This window comes from Drosophila biarmipes, chromosome 3R (genome assembly GCF_025231255.1).
Source record: "Drosophila biarmipes strain raj3 chromosome 3R, RU_DBia_V1.1, whole genome shotgun sequence".
In the NCBI taxonomy this organism is placed as follows: domain Eukaryota; kingdom Metazoa; phylum Arthropoda; class Insecta; order Diptera; family Drosophilidae; genus Drosophila; species Drosophila biarmipes.
This window is the reverse complement of record NC_066616.1, coordinates 31326620-31336118: the sequence shown is the minus strand read 5'-3', so window position 1 is coordinate 31336118 and position 9499 is coordinate 31326620. Positions and strand designations below refer to the sequence as shown.

At 49.0% G+C, this 9499-nt stretch overlaps 7 protein-coding genes across 11 annotated transcripts; 4 read left to right on the top strand and 3 right to left on the bottom strand.

Moving 5' to 3' along the window:
- The first annotated feature begins 192 nt into the window (after nt 1-192).
- On the top strand, nt 193-1120 carry LOC108025499 (60S ribosomal protein L32). Of its 3 annotated transcripts, none has more exons than XM_017096014.3 (3): nt 193-222; nt 590-689; nt 751-1120. In XM_017096014.3, the coding sequence occupies exons 2-3, from the start codon at nt 597-599 to the stop codon at nt 1060-1062; spliced, it is 405 nt and encodes a 134-aa protein (XP_016951503.1). In that variant the 5' UTR covers nt 193-222; nt 590-596; the 3' UTR covers nt 1063-1120. The 3 variants fall into 3 exon arrangements, with proteins under 3 accessions (XP_016951503.1, XP_016951504.1, XP_050744571.1); XM_017096015.2 differs by lacking the exon at nt 193-222 and adding an exon at nt 224-248; XM_050888614.1 differs by lacking the exon at nt 193-222 and having other exon boundaries at nt 571-689.
- Nucleotides 1121-1323: 203 nt separating this feature from the next.
- On the bottom strand, nt 1324-2911 carry LOC108025525 (serendipity locus protein delta). Its single transcript, XM_017096050.3, has one exon. The coding sequence runs from the start codon at nt 2902-2904 to the stop codon at nt 1606-1608; it is 1299 nt and encodes a 432-aa protein (XP_016951539.1). The 5' UTR covers nt 2905-2911; the 3' UTR covers nt 1324-1605.
- A 140-nt stretch (nt 2912-3051) lies between these two features.
- LOC108025455 (serendipity locus protein alpha) lies at nt 3052-5302 on the bottom strand. Its single transcript, XM_017095956.3, has 2 exons — nt 3656-5302; nt 3052-3126 (listed from the first exon to the last, which is right to left on the bottom strand). The coding sequence occupies exon 1, from the start codon at nt 5275-5277 to the stop codon at nt 3685-3687; it is 1593 nt and encodes a 530-aa protein (XP_016951445.1). The 5' UTR covers nt 5278-5302; the 3' UTR covers nt 3052-3126; nt 3656-3684.
- Nucleotides 5303-5334: 32 nt separating this feature from the next.
- On the bottom strand, nt 5335-6828 carry LOC108025457 (serendipity locus protein beta). Of its 2 annotated transcripts, XR_007764533.1 has the most exons (3): nt 6663-6828; nt 5534-6609; nt 5335-5465 (listed from the first exon to the last, which is right to left on the bottom strand). XR_007764533.1 is itself a non-coding variant. In XM_050888613.1 (2 exons), the coding sequence occupies exons 1-2, from the start codon at nt 6733-6735 to the stop codon at nt 5591-5593; spliced, it is 1092 nt and encodes a 363-aa protein (XP_050744570.1). In that variant the 5' UTR covers nt 6736-6828; the 3' UTR covers nt 5492-5590. The 2 variants fall into 2 exon arrangements, 1 of the variants encoding a protein (XP_050744570.1); XM_050888613.1 differs by lacking the exon at nt 5335-5465 and having other exon boundaries at nt 5492-6609.
- A 101-nt stretch (nt 6829-6929) lies between these two features.
- On the top strand, nt 6930-7871 carry LOC108025289 (sex-regulated protein janus-A). Of its 2 annotated transcripts, XM_044091711.2 has the most exons (4): nt 6930-7033; nt 7099-7260; nt 7320-7444; nt 7557-7871. In XM_044091711.2, exons 2-4 carry the CDS (start codon nt 7119-7121, stop codon nt 7647-7649), a joined length of 360 nt encoding a protein of 119 aa, XP_043947646.1. In that variant the 5' UTR covers nt 6930-7033; nt 7099-7118; the 3' UTR covers nt 7650-7871. The 2 variants fall into 2 exon arrangements, with proteins under 2 accessions (XP_043947646.1, XP_016951162.1); XM_017095673.3 differs by lacking the exon at nt 6930-7033 and having other exon boundaries at nt 7047-7260.
- LOC108025293 (sex-regulated protein janus-B) lies at nt 7765-8511 on the top strand. Its single transcript, XM_017095680.3, has 4 exons — nt 7765-7906; nt 7971-8126; nt 8180-8304; nt 8361-8511. The coding sequence occupies exons 1-4, from the start codon at nt 7855-7857 to the stop codon at nt 8448-8450; spliced, it is 423 nt and encodes a 140-aa protein (XP_016951169.1). The 5' UTR covers nt 7765-7854; the 3' UTR covers nt 8451-8511.
- Nucleotides 8512-8713: 202 nt separating this feature from the next.
- LOC108025292 (sex-regulated protein janus-B) lies at nt 8714-9470 on the top strand. Its single transcript, XM_017095679.3, has 3 exons — nt 8714-9019; nt 9076-9200; nt 9257-9470. Exons 1-3 carry the CDS (start codon nt 8809-8811, stop codon nt 9368-9370), a joined length of 450 nt encoding a protein of 149 aa, XP_016951168.1. The 5' UTR covers nt 8714-8808; the 3' UTR covers nt 9371-9470.
- Nucleotides 9471-9499: the final 29 nt, after the last annotated feature.

Here is a 9499-nt window from a genome sequence, read left to right as displayed (position 1 = left end):
AGGCCTTGATTACAAGGAAATATATTTTTCTCTACTGATCTTTATGTTAATTAATATAATTAAATAAATTAAGTAAAAATGAGAAAACTATTTTAAAAAGTATTATCAACAGTGCGCTCAACAGCACTCAGAACACGCGCTAACAGCACCGTCGCCTAAATTTAACCCCTTTTGCGCGCGCGATGCAGCCACACTTTCTTTTCGCTTCTAATTTCCGGCAAGGTATGTACATGATTTTCGATCCACGTGTATTTTAATAACTTTTTAGCCATAATTCTCGATTCCAGCGGTATTAAGATCAACTCAGTTGGTGCGTGTGCTGTTTGCAAGTTAGTGGTTCGTATTTTGCCCAGTTTCGGACCCATTTCTGTGAGTCTCCGAGGAATGGACGCTGTTTGTGTTGGAAGTGCTCGGGGAGACGGACCGGAAACTCCCTGGATAAAGCGGGAAACTAACTGTAAAAGCCTCCCCAACTTTGTTGATCTTAATCCTAGTTGTGAATTTGGTGTATTATGACCTATTTAGTGACACAACCTACCTAGAAATGTATAAAACTCTACTACAAAGTGATTTCATTGTGCCCTTCCAGCATCAAGATGACCATTCGCCCAGCGTACAGGCCCAAGATCGTGAAGAAGCGCACCAAGCACTTCATCCGCCACCAGTCGGATCGCTATGCTAAGCTGTCGGTGAGTGGTACACCATAGACTGCATTGAAAACCCTGTGTTTACGAGACATTTCCCCCGCAGCACAAATGGCGCAAGCCCAAGGGTATCGACAACAGAGTGCGTCGCCGCTTCAAGGGACAGTATCTGATGCCCAACATCGGTTACGGATCGAACAAGCTCACCCGCCACATGCTGCCCACCGGATTCAAGAAGTTCCTGGTGCACAACGTGCGTGAGCTGGAGGTCCTGCTCATGCAGAACCGCGTCTACTGCGGCGAGATCGCCCACGGCGTGAGCTCCAAGAAGCGCAAGGAGATCGTCGAGCGCGCCAAGCAGCTGTCGATCCGCCTCACCAACCCCAACGGTCGCCTGCGTTCTCAAGAGAACGAGTAAGCTTAAGGTTCTTGAGAGTTCTTATAACGTGGTCGGAATACAAGTTTGAAAACGTTAATATACCGGACTTTTATGTAAAAATGATGCGTGTGATCCGTGTGGCGGTGCTTCTGAGATTGGTTATCTGGATTTCTTGGTTTCCCTTTGGTGCACAGCTTGCACTGGGATGTATCTGGGATAAAACGATAAAAATCTCTGATGAGATAAAGATAGATAGTGATAAACTTTAGTAATTTGTCTTTCAAAACTTTAGGCTTGCAATTGTTTTTGATATATTTATTGGCAAATAACTGATTACAGCAAGGCCTAATTAAAGTATATACAGAGTTGGAAAAATAATTAATCGCATTGTGTAAAGAATTCATATAAAATCATAGTGTCAAGAAGAAAGATTACAGCATAGTACAAGGACTCCAGCCTAAATGAATCTAGTTTTAGATCGAATACCAGTAAATTATATTTTGTAGGCTTCTACAATTATCAAGTACACGGAAAAGAAGATATACTAGGGAGATATAATTACTTAGCGTAGGCAATGGTAGTTTATTTCAGGACAACGTCGTGATCGAACTGCAAGTGGTGCTCCAGCTCCTTCTTGTTCTCGAAGCTGGTGTTGCATATCAGGCAGAAGCCGCTGTTCTCATCGTTGTCGGACATGATGACGGTCACGGCCGCCTCCGATTCGTCGACGTCCACGTGCAGCTCCTCGACCACTTGCTGCTCGTCGGCGGGCGCCTCCTCGCGCACGCCGTACACCACGTCGCCCTCGTGGGTCTTCATGTGCATCTTGAGGGTGTAGCGCTCGGTGAAGGACTTGGGGCACACAGAGCAGTAGTGCCGTGGCCGGTTCTCCTTGTGTATGAGTGTGTGATGGTTGAAGGTCTTGCGCGACTTGAACGACACATTGCAGATGCTGCAGATGATGGGGTTCTCCTCGGCTTCGTGCCGCAGCCGGTGGTTGTAGAGCAGGTTGTCCTGGGAGAAGCGCAGACCGCACTTCTCGCACTGGTACTTCTTCTTGTCCCAGTGCATGCGCATGTGGCGCAGTGTGTTCACCGGACGCGAGAAGCTCTTGGGGCAGTAGCGGCACTGCTTCTCCGTCTTGCCCTCGTGCAGGTTCATGTGCAGCTCCAGGTACTCCTCGTCCCGGCGGATCACGCCGCAGATGGGGCAGACGTGGTTGGGCTGCTTCGAGTGCTCCTCGCTGGTGTGCTTCTGCAGCTGGTACCACGAGTTGTACACCTTGCCACAGGTGGCGCACTCCTGCTTGACGCGCTTCTTCATCGGCCTGTCCTCGCCGTCCGAGGACTTGCCGTACTGGCCGGCCTCCGAGTCGCCCACCTCCACCTCCTCGCAGATGAACTCCTCGTCGTCGTCGTCCTCGTTGTTGTCGTCCTCCTCCTCGTCTTCGAACTCCTGTTTTATGTCCGTTTCGGAGCCCTGGTCCTGCTCCTTGACCAGCTCCACGAAGAGGGCGTCTGCCTCGGCATCGGCGTCTGTGTCGGCGTCGCTGGCGGGGATCTCCACCTCTTCAACCAGTATATCCTCGGCGGACTCGCCGACCACCTCGAAACCGGACTTTAGAGCGCCCTTCAGCTGGTTCGTCAGCCTCTTCTGGGTGGTCATCAGGTTGACCATGATGGTGTCGTACTCGGAGAGCTCCTGGAAGCAGCGCGGGCACAGCCGGGCGTTGGGCTTCAGGTCCAGCGCCGTCTGGATGCAGTTGGCCAGGTGGGTGAGCACCAGCGAGACGGTTTTCTGCGAGGAGGGCACCTTGGCCGTCAGCTTCTCGTAGCCGCCTTCGCCCAGCTCGACGGCGCCGCAAAAGAAGCACGAGTCCATTGCGGCGAGCGGATTTCGATGTGCAGTGCTGTGCGGGGCCCGGTTTAAACGGCGGCCTATTGTTTACAACCTCAGAGAGGGGAATTTGTGTATAAATTTAATAGAGTTGGCAAAATGAACGAATATCGGACGCTATACCAAAACGCGTGAAATGCAACCATGCGCTGGAAAACGCGTTGGCAGCTCTGCGGTGTTCCGAGAATGTGTTGGCAGCCTCTCTTTCTACTCGACCAGGGATGGCGCGGGGCGGAACGGTGGAGTGGAACGGAAGGTAAAACCGGAAACATAAATGGGTTTAAAAGATATTTACCAAATTTTGTAATTAATTTAAAGGGATATTATAGTTTTTAAAATGTTTAAAAAGGTGTTAAAAATAAAAGTTTCTATGCTACTGGATAAACTTTAATTGTGCCATTTAAATAATTAAAGTTTAAATTTCACTTTAAATGTTGTTCTGACATTAAACTGTTTAATACTTTTTTATAAATGTAGTTCCCCAAAATATATGTACTTCGATGTTCTTGTTTTTCAAAAAAATTTAATGTGCCTAGAATTATGTGAATAACTTTAAATTAATAAAGGTATTACAAATTAGCAGATTACATTCGTTTATAAACATACTTAATTAAAATATTACAGGAATTGGAAAACATATAGCAAGGCCCTTTTGTATTTACCTTCGAATATTTTAAAAATATCTTCAAATAAATGAAGCATTTAAAAATAATTTCACTCTATTTTACAGACATACCTATTTATAATAACGTGTGCCATGGCTGCTCAATTTAATCTAAGAACCTCGTTCATCTGAAAACTAATTAGATCGCTTTCACTGCTTGCGGACTCGGTGAAGGTGTCCTGTGGCCCAAAGACCGAGCAATTTCCGGTTTGCTTCACAAAGGAACGATGCCTCTTGGACACGGATCTACTGTTTCGCACAAAAGTCCTGGTGGCATTTGAGGGAATCGGGGCTAGGGAGGCAACGGAACAGTCGGTTTCGAGATTATCCTTGCTTATCAGGTCCCTCAGCTTGGCCAGAACGGAGTACAATATCTTGAGGCGCTTGACGATGCGCTTGGGCTCCACCGGGATGTCCAGGTTAACCACAGCCTGGCACTCCCGCAGGATGAGGATGAGATCCTTGTGCACCCGCTGGCCATCTTCACTGAGACCCGCGTAGTTCACAGGCAGCCGGAAGTGCTCCACCAAAACACTGCCCCGCTGGACAATCAGCTTCAGGTGACTCTTCTCCTGAACCTGGATGCTCTCGCCCAGCATATCCAGGTAGTTGTTGATCAGGGAGCAGCTGTCGATGATTTCGTGGATCACGTTGCGGAAGATCAACAGCTCCTGGTTGAAGTGCTCCTGCAGGATCTCCACATGCTGCCTGGATGCGGCGGATTCGGGCAGCTGGAGAGCTGGCACAATGCAGGCATCCAGGGACTCCAAGGAGGCCAGACAGCTCCTCACAATCGTCTTGGTTTTGATGTCCTGCGAGAAGGCTATGGCCAGCACTCCAATCTGCTGGATGCGGTCCATGTTGATGTCGAAGGCGGAGATCAGTTCTTGAGCACCAGCGGCGTCCTTTCGCAGTGCCTCCTTCAGTTTCTCCACCGAAGTGTTCTCCAGTTCGATCAGGCTGACGAAGAGCAAGTGCAGCAGGGCCTCATTTAGGAAGGATTCCAGGGCGTAGAGCGCTCGCTCCAAGGAGAGTGCCTCCAGCTTGCGGTGCCCACAGTTCGGATCACCTGCCTCCTCGTGAAAAGTGGCACATTCGCTGAGCAGAGTCTCGCACAGAGCGGTCAGGGCCATCTTGTCCGATTTGATGGCCACATTGGCGAAGGCCAAGACGTGGCGCACTATGTGATTCACAATGCTGGCCAGCTGGAAGCTGTCCTCCGTGAAGCTCTCCTCCAGGATGTGCAGCGAGTTGTTCCTCCGCTGGGAGAGCTTCTCCATGTAGTCATCCAGGTGATCCAGGGCCAGATCCATCAGCTCGACGAACGAGTGATCCTCCAGGTTCTTCACCGGGGCCACGCTGCTCTCCAGTTGCGTCAGGGAGATCAGCATTCGGCGCAAACACCAGTCCAAGCGATCGAGGAAGTGCTGCCTGGTCATCTGCGAGGCCTCCAGGCTAATGGTCCGCTCCAAGTGGGTGATGCACGTGACCACCTGGGTGAGGCACAGGAAAATGGTCTCCACCTCCAAGTTGGCGCCACTGGGGGCCACCTCCGGCAGTCGGGCCTTCAGATCGCTGGCAAAGTCCAGGAAGGTGGCGCAGAACTCGTTCAGCCAGCCCATGGTGCCTGTGCTGCTGTAGCCCTCGGCGATCAGCTCACTGCAAGTGCTTAACTGAACCAACAACGACTCCATAGCTCTGTAAGATGTGCTGCCGGTAAAGCTGAACTTTTCTACTAAGTGCTAAAATTGCGCGGCATGGCCTTATATACGGCCCGCACACAGGTAGAAGGACCTCTTCTGGGAATCGGGAAAACATCTGCCAGTTTATTACCATGGCCGGCGAAGTTTCGCGAAATCCGCGATTCTACCTGCGAGAGTTCCTAAAAGACAGTCCATAATCTGGGTATTTCCGTGAATGATTGTTTAGATTTAATTTTATGATACATACGCGCTTAGAGACCCATAAGCTGGGCTTCTTAGATTAAACTAGCAGGGATGACTACATCTAAAAGAACGTCGCCGTGGTCTCCTTGGCCACCTCCGCCGACTCTGGCTTCTCGACCGGCTGGTGGACCCGCTTGTGCACCTTCAGAGTGTACTTGTCCACGAAGGACTTCTCGCAGTCGGGGCAGGGATAGCGCGGCCGATCCGTCTGGTGGGTGCGCAAGTGGTGCTTGTAGGTGCGCTTGGTCTTGAACTGCTGGTGGCACACCTCGCAGATCAGGGCGTTCTCCTCGGCGTCGTGGCGCATCAGATGGTTGTACATGAGCCACGACAGCGAGAAGCGCTCGCCGCACTTGTCGCACTGGTACTTCTTCTTGTCCCAGTGCACCTCCATGTGCCGCAGCACGTTCCGCTTGTGGGAGAACTTCTTGTCGCAGTAGCGGCACTCCAGCTCGGTCTTGCCCTCGTGCAGGTTCATGTGCAGATCGAGCACCTCGTCGTCCTTGACCTTCAGGCCGCACACTTGGCAGGTGGCTTGCTCCGACTTCTGGCAGGTGTCCGCCTTGATGTGCCGCTCGAGAACCTCCTGGCTGGAGAACATCTCGCCGCAGATGTGGCAGGGTATCTCGGTGGTCTCGGTGAAGAACTCCTCTTCCGAGGAGGGCATGCTGTCGTCCGGCTCGCTGAACTGGAAGTCCTCGTCCAGCATCTCCTCCCGCATGAACTCCTCGCCGTCGCCCTCCTCCTCTTGCTCTGGCTCATCGTGCTTCTCCGGCGACCGCTCCTGCAGCGGGGTGGCCTGGATGATCTTGAAGGCCGGCACCTGCACCCTGGCCCTCTTGGAGGCCTGCTGTTTGCTCTCCGGCTTGCCCTCCACCTGCCGGCAGCCCAGCAGTGCGTCCGCAATCTGGCGCTGCACCTGGCTGAGATTCCTCACCAGCCGGTCGTAGTTGAAGAGATACTCCAGGCAGTCGCGGCAGGCGGCGGAGTTGGGCGCGAGGTCCAGTCGGTGGTTGATGATCTTCTCGAAGTACTTCAGTATATCCTTGATCGGCTTGAAGGTGCCTGGCACTATGCAGCCTGCAAAATGTCGACTATTAGGATTTCCCACTGGGAGGCCGGGCCATCGTTACCTTCGATCAGCTGGAACACGCCCACGGACTTCTCCTTGCCGCAAACGAAGCAGAACGGTCGCGTTGAGCTCATCTCGTCGCCTGGGAATCGGAAAATTCGGCTTAAAACAACTTAATTTGTGTATATTTTGTTGTGAACGCTAGAGCTGTACCGATGGTATCGATAGCACTATCGATAGTGCTTTACTCAAATCTGCGCAACAACACGAATGGTAGGTGTCCTCGCTAACCCCGACACGGCTATCGATAGTTTATCGATTGCCCTAAGAGTGTTGGAAAATACTCGAATGCTTCAAAATTATCGATAACTCTTGAAGACACCGGGCTGCCATCCCTGGTCAATGTTTTTTACACGAGTAGGCTTCTATTTGGTAAGAATAAATTGCTATTTTTAAGCACTCCTCCGCAATGAATCGTCTTCCACTGTTCTCGAAAGGACTAAGACTGATACACAAAATGTCAGAGGAAGCACTTGCAGGCGTGCCACTGGTGCACATCAGTCCCGAGGGCATCTTTAAGTACATTATGATCAATGTCATCGACGGAGGAGATGCTTCCAAGGCGGTGATTCGCGGCTTTTCGGATTGCGAATGGCATGGTAAGTGGGTTTTCCTGTTCCTATTACTCAACTAATTATTCTGGTAACCTTTCCCCCAGCCGACATCTTCGATCGCGAGGAGAAGGTCTTCAAGAAACTGGGACTGCGTGCCGAATGTCCTGGTGGCGGCCGCATCGAGCACAATCCCGACAAGAAGTACATCAAGGTCTACGGGTACTCCCAGGTGGGTCTATGTGGAGGGAGCACCCTACAGATCTTGGCCAACCAGTCCCATAGCCGTCGATCATACTATTTTACACATTTTACTTACCCCCTTTCTATAATAACCATTTCAGGGCTTTGGAAAAGCTGATCACGCCCAGACGAAACGCATCCTGTCCACCAAATACCCCGATTATACAATCGAAACCTCAGATGAAGGATATTAGCTGCAATTAAAGCATGAAAACGGAGTCTTACTACCCGAAAATCATCCTACGATCCCATGAGCCATGACTTTTATAGAAATGTCATTTGAAATTTTCGAATTTACTTTGTAACACAGTTGGTCAGGAGCTGTGCTCATTACTAAACCTTTCGGATCTAAATTATTGTTGTGTAGAAATTCCACTTGTATTCCCTTTGAAAAATAAAATGAAATTAATCAAGTCCTTGAGTCTGCTTCCCCAATGTGTTTCTCCGTTGCGTAAGTTATGAAATATATTAAAATAATCAAAATGCAAGCTAATAGTCTCCATGCTTAATCTTAGAGAAATGTTATTCCACCGATCTGATCAGTTTGGTGGGAATCCCGAGGGTTAAGATAACCAAGGGGGAAAATCGTTACTTGTTGGTTATGATCCATACACACGGGTTTACGAACTTCGGAAGAGTCATTGTTCGCGGCGCCGATGTCGACAATCATTGTGAGTCCAGGGTGCTCAGAAATCCCTAAGTTTTTAACACAACCCATTTACAGTGGACGTTTTTGACTCTGTTTTGGAGGAGATGGAGCCCCAGGGCATATGTTCCAAGTGCCTGGGCGGTGGGAGAATTCTCAATGAGGCAGACAAGAAGAAAATAAAGATTTATGGCACCTCCAGAGTAAGTAAAAGGGGTTACTTTGCAGGAACAATTGGCTAACTATAGTGTAACCCCAGACATTCGGCGGTGCTGATCACAAAAGAACGAGGAATATACTACAAGCGTGGACCACATACAAGGACTTCAAAATCAGCGTTAAGAATTGAAGTTGAACATATTTAAGAAATGTTAAATTAATCCAAATACAAATGGCACAGTTAAAATGAATATAGTTTTGGGTCTGGTCTAAGGAAATACCCTCAGTTTCATGTATTTAAAGGGTAAGAAATGTTGATTTCCTTGCAGAGAGATATGTTATTATGCATTTTTATGGTTTACCCAGTACAATTTTCAAAGAAAGTTCCGATCCTAGGTGCTCTGACTTTTGTGACACTTTCTTATTTATCTTTTGACCTGAAGGCCTCGTATATAATCAGTCTAGCTGAAGCCTTGCTACTGTTCAGACCAACAATTTCGGAATACTTCATCTAAATTCCAGCGCCTTTTATAAAAATTCTATCCAAAATGAAAACGTTGAACTTTTTGGCTCCCATTTCGCAAATAGTTAGGCCTATTCGGGCGCAAAGTACTTCGCGAGTTAACGCTCTTCTGATAAATGTGCCGAGAGTTCAGATTTCGAAGGGAAAGAACAAGTACCTATTGATGACGATCCACATGCACGGCTTTACCAGGTTCGGCAGGACGATCGTTAGGGGATCCGACTCGAAGGACCACGGTTAGTTTGGCCACTTCTTCGCTGTAAATATTTATCTACTAAATACAACTTCCCAGAGCAAATTTATGAGGAAACAGTGGAGGAAATGGACGATATTGGCATATGCACGAAGTGCCTGGGCGGCGGGTTCATCAATAACAAGGAGGATAAGAACCTGATCAAGATTTATGGGTGCTGCAAGGTAAGTATAGTGGCATCTTCTATTATGGAACTGATAGTGATCGAATCTGTGCGCAGACCTTCGGGGAAGCCCCGCACGGCAGGACAAAGGACATTCTGCTGTCGTGGACCAAGTACCAGCACTTCAACATCGTCTTGCCCAAAAAGAACTTGAATGCGTATGAGGAATAGGACAAAGGCTCAGTGAGGCGCAATGAAAACCCATGTTAATTTTAAAGTATTCCTTATTGGCAATTTTTAGCAACAAAATAAACTGTCCATGGCTAAGGAACTATTAATTATTTAAGGGGTTTATATGCA